The sequence below is a fragment of the Cibotium barometz genome, chromosome 14 (genome assembly GCF_041138505.1).
Source record: "Cibotium barometz isolate CiBa-2024 chromosome 14, ASM4113850v1, whole genome shotgun sequence".
Classification (NCBI taxonomy): Eukaryota; Viridiplantae; Streptophyta; class Polypodiopsida; order Cyatheales; family Cibotiaceae; genus Cibotium; species Cibotium barometz.
The window spans coordinates 1,256,164-1,272,383 of record NC_141059.1 but is presented as its reverse complement, the minus strand read 5'-3'; the positions used below and the strand labels follow the sequence as shown (position 1 = coordinate 1,272,383).

Sequence of the window (16,220 nt, the reverse complement as noted above, 5' to 3'; positions counted from 1 at the left end):
AAGTTCAATGAGAGAGCTGTAGTATTTTAGAGTACTATAACTTTACTCCCCTAACCCTTTCAAAAGTCTTGTTGGAATTAGGGTTGCAGGAAAGCACACAAAGCTTGGAGAAGAAGGAGCAAGATTGCACACAACACAAAGTGTATTAGATTGTGTCAATGTACAAAAGATAAGTTAGCCCTAGAGTGATGGGCGTATATACAAGCCGGGGGGAAAAACCTCCTAAAGAGGGAAAAAGTGCCCCGGCGGTCCTAAGTGTGTTCACACACATCACTGCCTATACATATGGCAACAAATCCCCCCTGGGAGTGATGGTGTGAACGAGAGCTGGCACTCATGTATAGGGGAGTGCCATGCCCAAAGTAGATCAATCCACAAAGGGGAGCAAGCCCAAAGCTTTGCGGAAAGCTTCGAACTTCTCACGAGGAAGCGCCTTTGTGAAAAGATCGGCGAGGTTGTCCTGTGTTGGCACATAGGCCAAGCTGATCTCTCCTGCTGAGAGTCTCTCCCTGACATAGTGATAATGCACCTCAATGTGCTTTGTGCGAGCATGAAAAACTGGGTTTCTCGTAACTGCCAGTGCGCTCTGACTGTCAGTGAAGATAGAGGTGGCAGACTCCTGTCCAACACCCAAGTCAGCCACCATAAGCCGTCTGAGCCACACACACTCAACCGTAGCTGTGAAAGCTGCCCTGTACTCAGCTTCACAACTAGAAGTGGCCACAGTAGGTTGCTTCTTGCTCAACCAAGATATGCATGAGCTACCGAGCATGAAACAAAAACCACTTGTGGACACTCTTGTGTCATAGCAACCAGCCCAATCTGAGTCCGAAAAAGCATGTAAATCTGGCGGCAACGATCCCCCCTTGGGATAAAACAACCCAAGATGTATGGTGCCACTCAAGTAGCGAAAGATGCGTTTAACTGCTTTCCAATGCTGAGACCCTGGGCTATGCATAAACCTGCTCACCTGTGAGACTACAAACTGAATGTCTGGCCTCGTAATGCATACATAAATGAGGCAACCAACAGCTGTCTGATAGAGTGTGACATCAAAATGATCTCCAGCATCATGAAGACTCAACTTCAAACCTGTCTCCATTGGAGTAGCAATAGGCTTGCAGTCTTCAAGGCCAAATCTCCGCAACAATGTCTCAATATACTTTGTCTGACACAAAGCAATATCTCCATCACACTGCTTAAATTGTATCCCCAAATAATGATGCAAATGCTCCAAATCTGACATTTCAAAAGAGGCATTCAAATCAGCCTTAAAATCAGCAATATGACTCTCATTTGGTCCTGTGAGCAGCATGTCATCGACATAGAGAGCAATGATTAGATGTACATCATCCACATGTTTAACATACAAAGTGCTTTCTGTTGGACTATTCTGAAAACCATGTGCAATCAAATATGCATGTATCTTTTCATACCAAGCTCGTGGAGCTTGCTTTAAACCATATAAAGCCTTTTTCAACCTGCACACTTTGTTTTCCTGCCCTCTTTGAACAAAACCACGAGGCTGCGATACATACACCTCCTCATGCAAATCTCCATTCAAGAACGCAGTCTTTATGTCCAACTGATGTACATTCCAACCATTATGAGCTGCCAATGCACAAATGCTACGAATGGTAGTCATATGACAAGTGGGAGCAAAGGTCTCATCAAAATCAATGCCCTTTTCTTGAGCATAACCCTTTGCAACAAGTCTAGCCTTATAGCGATCAACACTGCCATCTGGATTTCGTTTCAATTTAAAAACCCACTTACATCCAATGGCCTTTTTACCAATAGGCAAATCACACAAAGACCATGTACCATTCTTCATTATAGCATCATATTCACTTTGCATTACAGCCAACCAATTTTTTGAATTTTGTGCCTCATCAAATGAAAGAGGTTCTTCCTCTTCACACACACTAGACACGGCCAAAGCATAACAATCTGATGCATAAGAGGCATGCTGAAAACCTGAACGAGTACGACTAGTCATAGGTGCATCAATCTTACTATCACGCAAGGTTTGCACCAGCCATTTAGGCATACCTCTAGCCTGCTCATTTTCAGCCCTATCCTCATGAATTACATCCTGTAAATCTGCATCAGAAATAGGCTGATCTATGATGTCGTTTGAAATCTGCATAGGCTGAATATTTGCCTCATTAGGACTTACATTTGAATTCCCACCTGTAAATAGAGGCAATAACGTATCAAATACATCCCGTGAGCTCACACCTGTCTCTTTGGTACATGATAACAAAGGCTGCACAGCATCTTCCACAAAAACAACATCTCGACTAATCAAGATACGCTTTGACTGCGGATGATACAATCTGTAACCCTTGCTCTCAGCACTATAACCAACAAAAATGCATTTGACAGCCTTATCATCCAATTTTCTGCGTTGTTGCACAGGCACTAAAGCATAGGCCAAGCAACCAAAGACACGCAAGTGACCAATAGAAGGCTTCCTGCCATGCCAAGCTTCGTATGGAGTAATAGACTGCAAGGCCTTAGTGGGACACCTGTTGAGTACATATGCAGCATACATGACAGCCTCAAGCCAAAACGCATGTGGCAAAGCTTGGCTCTTGACCATACATCGTGCCATCTCCATAAGTGACCTGTTTTTCCTCTCAGCAACACCATTTTGCTGAGGGGTATACGGCACTGTACATTGGTGTTTTATCCCACGACTAGCCAGAAATGCATCAAACTCTTTAGACATGTACTCCCCCCCTCGATCAGTACGGAGGGTGCCCACAGTACAATTGGATACATTTTCAACCATAAGAAAAAACTGTTTGAAGCACAAAAACACTTCGGACTTTGCCTTCAGTGGATATACCCATGCATGCCTTGAGTAATCATCAATGAAAGTCACGAAGTACAAGTGTTTACCAAATGACGGAGTTTGCATAGGCCCACATACATCACTATGTACAAGCTGGAATTTGCGAGTGGCCCGCACACAGAACCATCCTTTGGAAACGCAGAACGCTGCATTTTGCCCAAAATACAGCCTTCACAAACATGTTTCAATGGTGCCTCAAGAGGGGACAATGAAGCAACCATATCAAATTTCTGCAAACGTAGCAAACTAGCAAAGTTCAGATGATCAAAACGAGCATGCCATAGTTTTGTATCTGAAACTGCCTTTTCATCAGAAACTGCATTTGCTGAATCTTCCACACACTTGTCATAAGAATTGAGCCTATATAGCCCACGAAACAAGGTGCCAGATACAATAATCGTATCACCAGAAGTCAAATCATGAACAGTACATCTGTCATCCACAAATTTGATTACAAGTCCAAGTCTAGCAAGCGCAGAGACAGACAATAGATTCTTCTTTATCCCTGGCACATACAAAGCATCTGAAAGTGTGAAAGCGCTGCCATTTGCAGTAGTAAGCATAATTTTACCAATGCCCTTCACTGGGTAAGAAGCATTATTGGCACATGTGACAGTATTCCCATTAGGGACAGCCTCAAGAGAAGTGAACATATCACGATACGAGGTAATGTGCTTTGTAGCACCACTGTCAAAATACCATACATGAGAGTCAACAGAAACTGCCAAACATGCATCATGTACAGATGGGTCATACTGGCAATACACGCTAAACGCCCATTCTGTATCCTGCACAACATTTGCAGAATCTGCATTTGTAGAAGCATCCGCTATTGTGGCTGCATTTGACTCCTCCTTCTTTGCCTCTTTAGCCTTTAGCTTAGGGCAATTCTTAATGACATGATCATTTGCCTTACAATAGTTGCACCTGGTCTTTTTCTTGCCTTTATCAAGAGCCTTCTCAGACTTATTGTTGCTACCTGTGGAAGGAGAAGAAGTTGCAGACCTACTAATAGAAGAAGAAACAGTGGAAGGGGCTGCCTTACCACTTCTTCTCTGCTGCTGGGCAGCAATAAATGCTCGATCAACTGCACGCTACCTGGCCCTATTTTGCCTGGACTGCGCTTCTTGCAAGAGCTTGTTGACTAAAGTATCATACTTGACAGCATCAGGTCTGTCCTCATTAAGAAGTCTCCACGTGGAAGCAAAAGTCTGATATGTCTCAGGTAAAGCATCAAGAACAGTCTGCACAAGAGAATGATCAAGAATAATCTCACCTGCAGAAATCAACTGTTCTTTGAGATCTTTAATCTCAGCAAGAAAAACATTCATATCATCATCTTCTTGCATAATCTTCAATTCTAGCTCTTTACGCAGGCAAGCGATTTTTGCCTCGTTACGACCTGCATACAAACCAGCTAGAATATCCCAAGCCTGTTTTGCTGTTTTAGCTGAACGAATATGTGGGGTGATGTTACGTTTGACAGAAAGTGCAATCAAGGCATGAGCCTGCGCATCTTTACCATCCCAACGAGCTTGTTCAGCAGTGGTGGGTAAAACAGCAGCAACAGTAGAGCTGCTAGAACCTGCAACATCCTCAACAGATCCTACATCCACAGAACCTGGACGTACATCCGTACCTTGCACAATGTTCCACACTCCTTTTGCAACCAAAACATGCTGCATCATGTATGCCCAAAGTGGGTAGTTGCTGTCTCCATCCAGTTTGTCTTCAGCAGACAACATGCGAAATACATCATTACTGTTATCAGCCATGGCCACTGACTGAAAACTGATGCAAAAGCTACCTGTAATGAAGCAAAGACTGAACAGAAGACAACTTGTGCTATGTAGCACAGTCCACAATAGAACACGTATGCCTGTTTTGCAGAAAACTGCATTGTCGAAATTTCTGCAGAAAATGATGAACACCTGTGCAGAACTTGAAATGCAAAAACGGAGCCCGAAACGACCTCAGATGTAAATTTTGAGAACGCATAGCCCTGCGGACTGTTTTGCAGAGTTTAGGGACCTGTAAGCGCTCGTGAAAACTCACCTCAATCGAAGAACGTGAGTCGGAGGGTGCTGACGGCGTAGCCCTGGGAGCCGATGCCTGCTCTGATACCAATTGTTGGAATTAGGGTTGCAGGAAAGCACACAAAGCTTGGAGAAGAAGGAGCAAGATTGCACACAACACAAAGTGTATTAGATTGTGTCAATGTACAAAAGATAAGTTAGCCCTAGAGTGATGGGCGTATATACAAGCCGGGGGAAAAAACCTCCTAAAGAGGGAAAAAGTGTCCCGGCGGTCCTAAGTGTGTTTACACACATCACTGCCTATACATATGGCAACAAGTCTTGCATTTGGTAGCTCAAATAGTAGTCTGAACGTGGCCCACAAGTATGATTCTCTTGTTTTTAACACGTTATTTGCCTCGATTTCTAATTCGACTTTTGCAACAACTAATCAGAGGCCAAAATGATGAAAATTGACTAAAGATAAGATTTTAAGAGCTCAAAAAGCTCTTGAAGATGAGCACTAAAACACATTCATTGACCTCACGATTTGGGAGATATAAGCATGTGAACAGGGCTACTTTTTATGCTCTTTATGTAGTCACGACGATATTGTAGTCATGTGATCAAAATTTTCTAGCATGATTTTTCTATCCATGATCAAAATTTTTCGACGTGCTTGGATTTTTTCGACCACCATATATATATATATATATATATATATATATATTATATATATTTTTGACCATGATCGATCATATATCGGATTTTTTCAGTGTGATCGAGATTTTCTGACCATGATTGTCAAGCATGATTTTTTTTTCTCCTGAAGTTTTTTGTAATTTTTATAGTGGCTTTTGAAATCCAATCTACGTGGAGAGGGTGGCTTTGAATTTCAAATTAAGGGGTGTAAGAGGTTTTTTCCAGAAAGGTAAGTGACAGGTAAAAGTCAACACTTTGACACCTTGTTACACGCATCTCTTACACATGCCATAAATGAATCCCAAAAGTAGATTCTAAGCAACTCACAAGACATCTTCACATTGAGTACACATTAATCACTAATGAGTTGTAAGAAAAAGTAATTAAGAGTTAATCTAAAATTAATCCTTTCACTAATTTTTTTAGATTGATTAAAGACTAATTAATTCATACAATTAAACACATCATTAAATTGAGCATTGAATTATTAAGACATGTGCATTACTTAATGTGAATTAAGAAATGATTAAAGATTAATCAAGCTCCTAATAATGGACTCTTCTCTTATACAAAAGAGAGCTAAAATCCTTAATTTTGTGATTTTTATGTATTGACTTGGGATCAATATGTACTCTATGTACTCCTAATCACTTTTTTTAAAACACACATTAACCTAAATACTACTAAAACTTTTAATTTTTTGAGTTTTCACTCTTCACTAATCACTTTTTTAATTAAAAAAACAAATCCAATTGATAAAAATAATAAAAATTATATTTTTAATAATTTATTGAGATTTTATTTGATAATCGAGTTAACTCAAATAAATGCAACACTCTAATCTACTCAAATACAATAGTAAAAAACTCATTGAAAGTGTAAAAATTAGCATCTCAAATCTGTAAAAAATACAAAACAGAGTAAAACTTTCACTAAAATGCTTCCTAATGCTTAACACTAGTTTGGTACCAAAACAAGACACTTAAGTGTCCTTTTTTGGGGGTTGCGAAAAAAAATCAAACTCCTAATGTAGGCTTTAAAAACCAAAATGCTTCATTGGACATGTAGAACATAACCCTATGCTTATGTAAAAAATGCTAAACATATAAAATACCTTTTTATTTGGAAGTACATAAGCAACAAAGTAGCATGTCTTGAAAATGAACATTTTTCAGGATTTTTTCAAATATGCAAGCATCATTCTCTCAAAAAAAAATCCAATGATATCAATAGCATTTTTCCCAATATATTTTGATAGCATACATCAGTCCAAGGAGGTAAAAGTTCACCAAAAAAATCATTTTCCTTTCCTAGAATTTTTTCCAAAAAAGTTACATAAAATCAGCAAAAGTAACGCGTATTATCAAAACTCAATCACGCCACTAAAAAATAATGTAGCCCTATCAATGAGAATATTGATTATTGGTTTTCATGCTTGAGATGAGATAAATAAGCCATAATTTGATGTGTATGACACTAACTTAGCCTCCACTTAAGTAGGTTCTTATCGCCTAGTTCTAAAAAAATTGTAAAAAATAAAAATACAAAATTTGATCATCTTTTATTAAAAACTAATCATAACTATGCTTGCACAAGTAGTCTACACCTATAGTTACAACAAATAATGCACTTACACAGCTTTTTTCTTTGATGAAAATCAAAATTAGGCTCATAATTAGACATTTTATGTATTAAAAACAGGTTGCGCAAAAGGCCATGTATGAGAAGAGGCCCAAAAAGTGGCTATAAAGTTTTAAAAAATTCAAAACAAAGTAGTATTTACCCTATATAACATGGGTGCACCTCAAGTTTTACATTATTAGCTTGCATATGGAAGGAGAAAAATTCATGCTCCACCTGTATAAAAAACATCATTTCAATATTAGCGAGTCAAAAATTTATCCAATAATTGTCGTTTGATGATTCCAGGATTTAGTTTACATCATGGGATTTCCATCAAGCCAAGTTTCATGATCAAACTATGTCCCTTCTAAAAGTTATATCCAAATTACTACTATTTTTTGAAAACAGCAAAAATCATGCATTTTATCAACATGTGTCTAAGAAAATTAAAATATTACCTTACAAAAGCTAAGAAAAGTGCAATTTAAAAAATCTCAAGGATTTTTTGGGTCTTGAAGAACATCTGTGGATGTTAAGCATTTCAAAACTCTTAACAGATTACCCACAAAAATTCAAGAACTTTTCAGGACACTTAAGTGTCCAATTACAGAACTAGTGTTAATGTAATGCAAATGATGCATTCTAAGCTAGATTAACTTATGCGGATGTTAAATGAACCATTTAAATCAATCTAAATACAACAAAAATAATAAATTAAAGTTAAAATATATTCTTTTTAAAACAAAAAACAAAAAAAGAGCAAAAATCAACCAAAATCACCACAAATCTCCACTAAACTAGCTCTTTTTTGTAAGAATCCACTACTAGAGAGTATGTGTGATAGGTTGTTCGTAGATTTAGAGAGAAAACAACAAAAAAAGCCAAAAGGTTGATCCTCGACATTAGTGCCAAAAATGTTATTGCCTGCTTCAACCTCTTAAAAACACATTTCATAAGAGATTACCTTAGCAAGCTATAACCATCGTTGGGAATCTTTCTGATGGGCAAGCAAGCTTAAGCACACTACTTCTAGAGCTCCACACCTCCTTAGGTAGTCTTTTTCATCACCATCTCATATTCTTAGTCCTCATCTTCATCTTCCAACATCTTGTTATAAGATCTATATAGATATCAATTGCAATTATGTCACTCATTGGTGAGAATGCATCGACCCATGGGATAAGTCTTCTTTATTTTCAAGAATTATTACCCTTATGTAAATAAATGCGATTGGTTTTCCAATCATGGACCAACCTTGTGTCTCTCATGTAAGGTCTTCCAAAGATCATGATGTATGACTCTCTTCTCAGAAAATCCATCACCACGAATTTATGGTGGAAAGCTTAGCTCGAAAGTCTTAATCTTTACATCTTGAAGAACATCCAAAGGTTTAGTTATGTTCCTATCGCCAAGCTTGACCATGAGGCTTGTGCCTATATAAATGGTGGGATTCACAAGTCTCCCAACAATCCTTGGTGATTATGCTGACAACACCCCCACCATCCAAGATTGCAAAGACTCTCATGCCTTTATAAACAACAAGCAACACACTATTCATTTTATCACTTTAAAATAGTGTCTAAGCTAATCATCCAATCAAATAAGTCCCCACAGTTGAGAATTTCCTTATAAAAGTTAACTTATCGAGACTCGTACTACTGAGGATAAGAAGACTATAAGGCCTACTATGTCCCTTGTATGATATGCACGCGCTCTTGACTCATACTCACTCATAGGTGGTCTTGGACTTGTCAATGTATAGGGGATGCACGTTGATTCTTCCCTAGGAGGCGGTGCCTTTAATGCGTTCGAAATAAAGTCGTCACCTCCATCACATCAAAGAAAATATTGTGGTGACTATAATGTCCCATGGAAGGCCAAGTTTCATCTCCCACTTAGTCCTCTTACATTGCATCCAGCTCTGCAGTATCTAGTTGGATCGATTCCATAGAGACAAAGATAGAGGCTCCAAAATTGGCTCTTTTCAACCTCTCAAGAATGGTTAGCAATTCGGCTACGGCCTTTGGCATGCTCTAAGGGTTCCCTTATTGATTCTATGATTAACTCTGGAATAGAGTTCAAATACGCTTAGGTAAAGTCAATGGTTCATACTCGACCACTTGCTCAAGTACTCACTCTAGTTTAACATGCATCTTCCTTGTAAGCTCTTGGACTTGTTTTATTCGCTCTTTCTTCAACATCAGGTTGGAAACTCTTTGAGTTTCTTTCAAAAGTTTACGGAAGCAACGTGTTTCTTCTCTTTGAAAAGAGCTAGTTTGAGTGGAAGATTTCTCATTGTCCCCGAGGGAAGAAACTTTAGAGCTTTTGTTTGAACCACCTTCAATGGCCACAATGTTGTCGTCCTTGACAACTGATCATGCATTATGTTTTCTTATGCTCTTTGAGGTTTTCTTCTTAGGCGGTGCCAAATATGTTCAAGTCAAGAGTGTACCTTAGCCTTGTTGAAGCATGTGTCATTGAACCTTACCTTTGAGTCACAATTACAGCTTTCCAATGTGAATGCACAAGCCCGCCTATTTGCACCCTCACTATGTTGTTACACTGGAATGCTCCTTTCCCAATGAGGTGAAGGAAAAGCTCTCTTCGCCTAGATGGAGACAAATCAAGATTTATCTTTACTCTCACAAAAGATGGGAGAAAAAGAAGCTCATGGAAAAGGAAAACCTACAAGCAAACCCATTGAAGCAAGCATCCATCTAACATGCATGAATCCAATAGCATACAAACAAGCAAGAGTCAATAAAAGAAAAGCTTACAAGTATTCTATTGCAAGAGAATGATTGTGTATTGCTTATCTAAAAAACGACCTATAAACAAGTTAACTAATTTTTATATTAGACCAACCAATCTTAAAAATGGTCCAACCTCTATTACTTGTCTTAAACAAATATGTATAAAAAGTCTTCAGACTTTTCCTGTACGACATTAAACACAAGGTAATGCTGTTTTATATAGTCTAATGTAGTTTTATATAGTCTAATACAGTTTTACAAAATATAAGTATCTACTGAAAAAAATAAAATAAAATGGCAAAGCACCCTACCTGGTGAAACCATCACTACATAAACTTTAAAGCAGGCTACACCCAGTGACCCCCTTTATACTTTACATCCATCAAATGCTCTTGTCTCCCAAAACAACGTGTGTGATTTGCTACGCGTAAGCCTCTCTCATTTTGCCTACTGATATCGACTTTGCAAAAGACTTGAAACAAATGTCTCGCACCGTCTGGATTCCTGCCCTAATGACTGATTACTCAGGCACTATAGAAGGCCGCTAACAGTCCTCTTGTCCTTTATAGCAGGTTTAGAAGTACTAGCATCCCTATGGACAGTACTGAGTGTCCTTTTCAACAGGGTGAGAGGAAAGTATTTCATGACAGAACGAACAAAAATAGGCAGAGAGGCCCAGGAGCCGTTCTTCCCTGTGTGTTAGCAATCTAGCACTTTCTAAAAAATCATTGAGGGTAATATTACATTGATTCTGATTTATTATATCTTCTGTTGGACCATTTTTGCGCACATTTTTCTTCTCGCCCTCTGATCGTGCACTAAGGGTGCAAGACAAACATTTGTAACAAACGTCACCAAAGCTCTTCAAGCAGAAGCTGGGAAACAATTATCACCTACCAGTGACTGCCTTCAAGCACATAAACATGCTGGTGATATTGGTGAACTGGAACCCGTAGGTAACCGCTGCCCAAAGTTGTCGCCTCGAAGCTTCGAAGCCCTTCCCTATTGTGAAGATCAACGTCTTCGCCCTCACAGTAACATCCCTTTCTTTTGCACATCATGTATGACGATCACAAAAGCAGCCTAGCACATTCGTTTTACATGTATGGTCTCTTAACAAGAGGGCAGAATTACACTGGAAGCTTCATTTTACGTACATGTTATTCAATGCGAAACTATCACCTGTTGCTAACTGAACCTCTGTAAGACCCAATTTCTCTTGATGCTGTCACAGAAGGCAAAACACACGAATAAGAACCTCCCATGATCCCAACACCAACAAGCCAAACTCCATAGAACAAGAAGACATTCTTGAGACAGAACAATGTGCAAGCATCTGACCTGCTTAAGGAGAATGCTTAACAAATCATCTGTTAGAGGTGCTGGAAGCAATCCCTGCTCTGTCTTTGATCCCATCCATAGGCCCAGATTCTCTTCCTTTACTTTCAAAACACTATCAGAAGTTGAATGCTCGCTATGGGCTGGAGTATTACCAATAGAAACCGTCACGAGTCCTGCTTCCACACCCAGGTTACCTGGAAACAGTCTGGTGAAAGGAGGAGAGCACAACGGCCTTTGTTCTTGGCCACTTCCCAGATTCAAACCTTGACTGCTTGAAGAGGCTTGGCCATACCTTGGAGTTGGAACAGGGCTGTTCGCATGACGAAACTCCTGAATCAAGCCAAAGCCTGGCCAGCCCACCTGATTTTTCTGAGACATTGTAGGCTCTGGCTGCTGCCTTCCCCTGGATAATGATGTAATGCTTGAACTAAAACTGCTCAATGTCTGAGGTGAACCCTCGCTTATAGTAGCGCCAACTATGCTTTTTATTCTTGAGGGGCCGAGATCACTATCTACTCCAGTTGAGGCCAATGGAGAAGAAACATCCAATGAATTTGGAACAGTGTGGTGATGACCCTTGTGATCTCGTGAACCAAGCAAAGTTGGGGAGGGACAGCTAGCGACCCCCAGCAGAGACGACACTGGCCCTGCCCTGAAAGAACCGGAACTTTGCACCTCAACCCCAGTACCAATAGCAGCATTCATACTGTTCATGTTGGATAGAGGGCTCACCCAAGATCCCATGTCAGCCACAATCCCATACGGCCCTTGAACTCCCCCTGTAGGTGAAATCAAACTCTCTGCCAGGCGTCCATCAGTCTGCTGCTGCAGTGCCTGCGGCACTAAGGCATTGTTGTGGGGATCGACTGGCAGGTTGCTATTTAAGCCAACCAGTTGTCCCATGCACTCATAACCAGCAGCAGATACGAGATGCTTCTGTTGCAAAGCCAACATTTCAGTTGGCCCTTTGTCAAGGGAATCCACCATAAGCCCCAAGGGGGTCGGTGAAGCTTGGGATGTCTGAACGAGCTGCCTTAGATCAGAGGGCCGAGCCTGAAGATTTACTTGATTGTTTATCGATAATTGGCCATATGATGGCCTTGCAGTAGCACTTGCATTTGCACCTTGAAGAGCTGCAACTTGCAACAAAAGTGATTGGTCCACACCCCCTATACCAGGATTGTTGTTAGGACCCAATCTTCCCAGAGGCCCAGCCTGTAAAGTTGACATTAAGGCCTGCACAGACAGTTGCCCAGTAGCAGCAAATGTCCGCAGATCACCAATGCCTCTGAGCCCGCCTGTGCTTACCGCACCAAAACTCGAATCCAGAGACCCTGCAAAAGGAGGGTGTAAACCTCCTGGCTGATGAACTGCACCACTGATTCTTTTCAGATACAGACGATATTTCTGCATGCGCCATCCACAAAAAAGTGAACACCACAGCAAAAGAAACAAGTCTAAGGCTTTGTAGTACTGAAGAGAGATATTTCAAACATTAGCTCTATACCTGTAAGTGACTTGCAACATTTTCTCTCGTAAGTCCTTGCACATTCATCAATTCAAGTATGCGCTTAGGTACAGCTTCTGAGAGGACATCAATCACAATGCATTAGAAGGAGGAAGTTAGCCCTCACCTTATGCCCTCTTTGTTCTACTGCCTGTTTCCTCAACGGTTCAATGCTACAAGACGGGGGGAAGAGGAGGGAGGGGGGGGGGGGGGGAGGGGTTGTTTTGAGATTTGATCTACTTACTGTCTATCCCTAACTGGTTCACAGCTGCAACAAATTGCTGATGCAAGTCGACCGACCAGACAACACGTGCCTTCTTTGTCCCCAAAGGATCGTCATTGTCCTGATCCCCGTCCTCCTCTTCTTCCTTGATATCTTTTCTCTTCCTTGATTGCTTCAAAACCCCATCAGGCCCATCATTTTCTGAGGAAACAAAATCACTATCATTGGCACCCCGCTTAACTTTGTTGTCTCCAAAGCTTGCCGCTTGCTGGGAAGCTCTCCACTTCTTTCGCACTACATGTTGCCATATGTTCTTAAGCTCCTCAATTCTGACAGGCTTCAGAAGATAATCACATGCCCCATGTTTAATCCCTTTCATTACAGCACTAGTCTCACCATTTGCTGACATCACTACAAAGCGGACACACGAAAATCAATCAGAATCACAATTGACCATGTCTACAGCCCACATGGCTCAGAGATAAACAGCCATGTCTACATGCCACATATGAAGGCATATCACTTGCCAGATAAAGGATCTTCAGCATTACTAAGCATCGAATTCGGTAAGACCAAAGGTATCTGAGTAATATAATCTCTACTTACTAATGACTGGCAGCTCCATCTCAAGACCGATGAGTTCAAGGAGCTTAAATCCATCAATGTCAGGCATGTAGACATCACTGATGACCAGATCATAGTTGTCTTTGTTCTCCCTGAGCATCTCAAGGGCATCAGCTGCTCTTCCACAAGTTGTTACTGCAAAAACACAAAATTTAATACTTTAGGCATCAAAGTCAAAGAAAGCTTTTCCCTGAATATGTAACTTTATATGTCTACAAAATTTTCAAGTGTCTGTGCCTTAAACTAATCATCTTAAAGGAACTGCATCTCACATTTTACACACACACGCATACATATCAAGGGAACGTTCAGGTAACTTCCTGCACATGGAGAGGAAGAGACAGCAATCTTGAATTCAAGTGAGTCCAACCTTTATTCATGTAAATACTGGAGCACAAATGGGCATGGACACACGCTTGAAGCCCAACATTAACTTATGTGAATGCCAGAGATAAACATAAACATGCACTCAAACTGCTAGTTTGGCATCTGGCAGCCCGTTTGAACTTTGAACAGTTGAAGTCACTAACTTATTCAGCCAGTGACACAGCATTCACAGCCCTCCACTGTTACTGACAAAAGAAGGGTCACTCCTTTGGCACTGAATCAGCTATGCTTGGTGATATGATCAAATTGGTCCAAACCACCTATGCCACACAGACCATGGACATAGAAAAACATATGTTACCCGTGCGCATTACACCGTGGTTAAAGGGACGCTAACCTTGGTACGAGCATCTCCTGAGCATTCTGTCAAGGATGAGAAGGCAGATGGGGTCATCATCGACAACCATAACTCTGAGACCCGCAGGGAAGGGGTCGTTGGGGACCATCTCTGACTTCGCATTCTCACGGCTGCAGGTCATCAAGCTTCTAGAATCCGAACGTGGTGAAAGACTGCGCTGTCGCGGTAGCCAATTTTCGATTCTTCTGCTACTGCTAACCTTGCAAGCTAGCTCCCATGACCGGATCAGAATGCATAGAAAAATGGCATTGTCAGGTTAGAAGTAAGTCCATAGTACGAAAGGGTAGCCGAATGGTGCAGTCGATCACGCCCTCTTTCGTTGCATTAATCCCATATAAACACTTTGATTCGGCTGCATACCAAAATTTAGAACGAGATGTAAGAACAGACGGCCTGGCCTGTCTGCCAAAGGGCAGAGAAGGGCGCTGGACAAGGGAAAGAAATAATAGCGAAGACGGAACAACGAAGGCGGCCGAAAGTTATAAATGATGATGGTGGGAAAAATGATTGTCACTCTTTCTCTCTCTAAAAACACATTGTCCCAATGTCCTCTCGCTCTCTCTCATGTGAGTTGGCAAGGCTGAGATTAAAGGCTGACATTAAGGTTGGATTCACACGCTTCTACACTACAATTTGGATAATGAGGCAACAAGGGTTGATTTTTGACAGAAGTTTTGCAAGTTTTTTCCCCTCCTCTGCAGTTAAATGTCAAAAAAACACATTAGAATGGATGTTCTTCTTGCATTTCTAGAAAAACAAACATTAGAATGGATGTTCTTCTTGCATTTCTAGAAAAACAAAACTATTTTCTGATGGGCGGGGTAGCAGGTAAAAAATCAAGCATGAGATTCATCATGCCACATCCCGCAATGTTGATTGCCCCAAATCACTGCGGCCTCATAAGGCCAGACACAAAAAATTGAAGCAAGGACAAGTGAGCTTGATGGGAAACCCAACCATCAGCTCCCAAATTGACGGTGTATCACTAGATTAGGTCACTTTTTCTAGAACGTAAGGTTGTAACCCTACTTGGTACTCCTTTAGTGTGAATCTCCACCCAAAGGCTATGTAGCAAAATGGCAAGCTTTTTCTGAAGGGTTTTGAAACAACCCTAAAGCCATTCATGATGCACTCCTACCTTAACATTTTACCAGATAATGTGGCGAGGACACAAGCGCCCATAATTATCTTCATGTATCACAAAGATAACACAAATGGCTCTCCATTTCCCATCTCAATTGTGCATCTGGCATTCATTATGCTTAAGATCACACCACACCACCCATCCTTATTAGGTTCCACATTAAACTTCTACTAGCTAGTATGACCTTTACATATTAGCCCTTGAATGATGTCCACATGTGGCCCACCACAAGGTTTGTCAACATTGGTTTGTTGAAGGCTTCAGACCTTTTAGGAGGCATACATGGCTTAATCAATTAGCTAAATGTGGCATCTCTCTCTCTCTCTCTCTCTCTCTCTCTCTCTCTCTCTCTCTTCCTCACACACACACACACACACACACACACGCACGCATGCGCGTGCGGTTCTTAAGATAAGATTCTTATTTCTCATAAGTTTTCAAAATCAAATCATGTGCACGTTAGTCAAAGACACACACAATCATTATTTATGGATAGGTCAATTGTGTCCACTTTGTGCCTTTACCATGAAGATAAAGTACTCTCTCTCTCTCTCTCTCTCTCTCTCCACATTTCTCAATTATTCATCTTCAAGCTCTCATGTTTGTACGAGTGTAGGATTTCAACATTATCCACTTGTGTAAGCACTTTCTTTCAAAAAAGAAAAGATACATACCATGTCTTT

General features: G+C 40.7%; 1 protein-coding gene across 1 annotated transcript; it reads right to left on the bottom strand.

Annotated features, from left to right (window-relative positions):
* Positions 1 to 10,681: 10,681 nt before the first annotated feature.
* Positions 10,682 to 14,867, bottom strand: LOC147631535 (two-component response regulator ORR21-like). Its single transcript, XM_086808041.1, has 6 exons — positions 14,373 to 14,867; positions 13,631 to 13,783; positions 13,046 to 13,435; positions 12,802 to 12,878; positions 11,295 to 12,701; positions 10,682 to 11,178 (listed from the first exon to the last, which is right to left on the bottom strand). Exons 1-6 carry the CDS (start codon positions 14,512 to 14,514, stop codon positions 11,098 to 11,100), a joined length of 2,250 nt encoding a protein of 749 aa, XP_086664167.1. The 5' UTR covers positions 14,515 to 14,867; the 3' UTR covers positions 10,682 to 11,097.
* Positions 14,868 to 16,220: the final 1,353 nt, after the last annotated feature.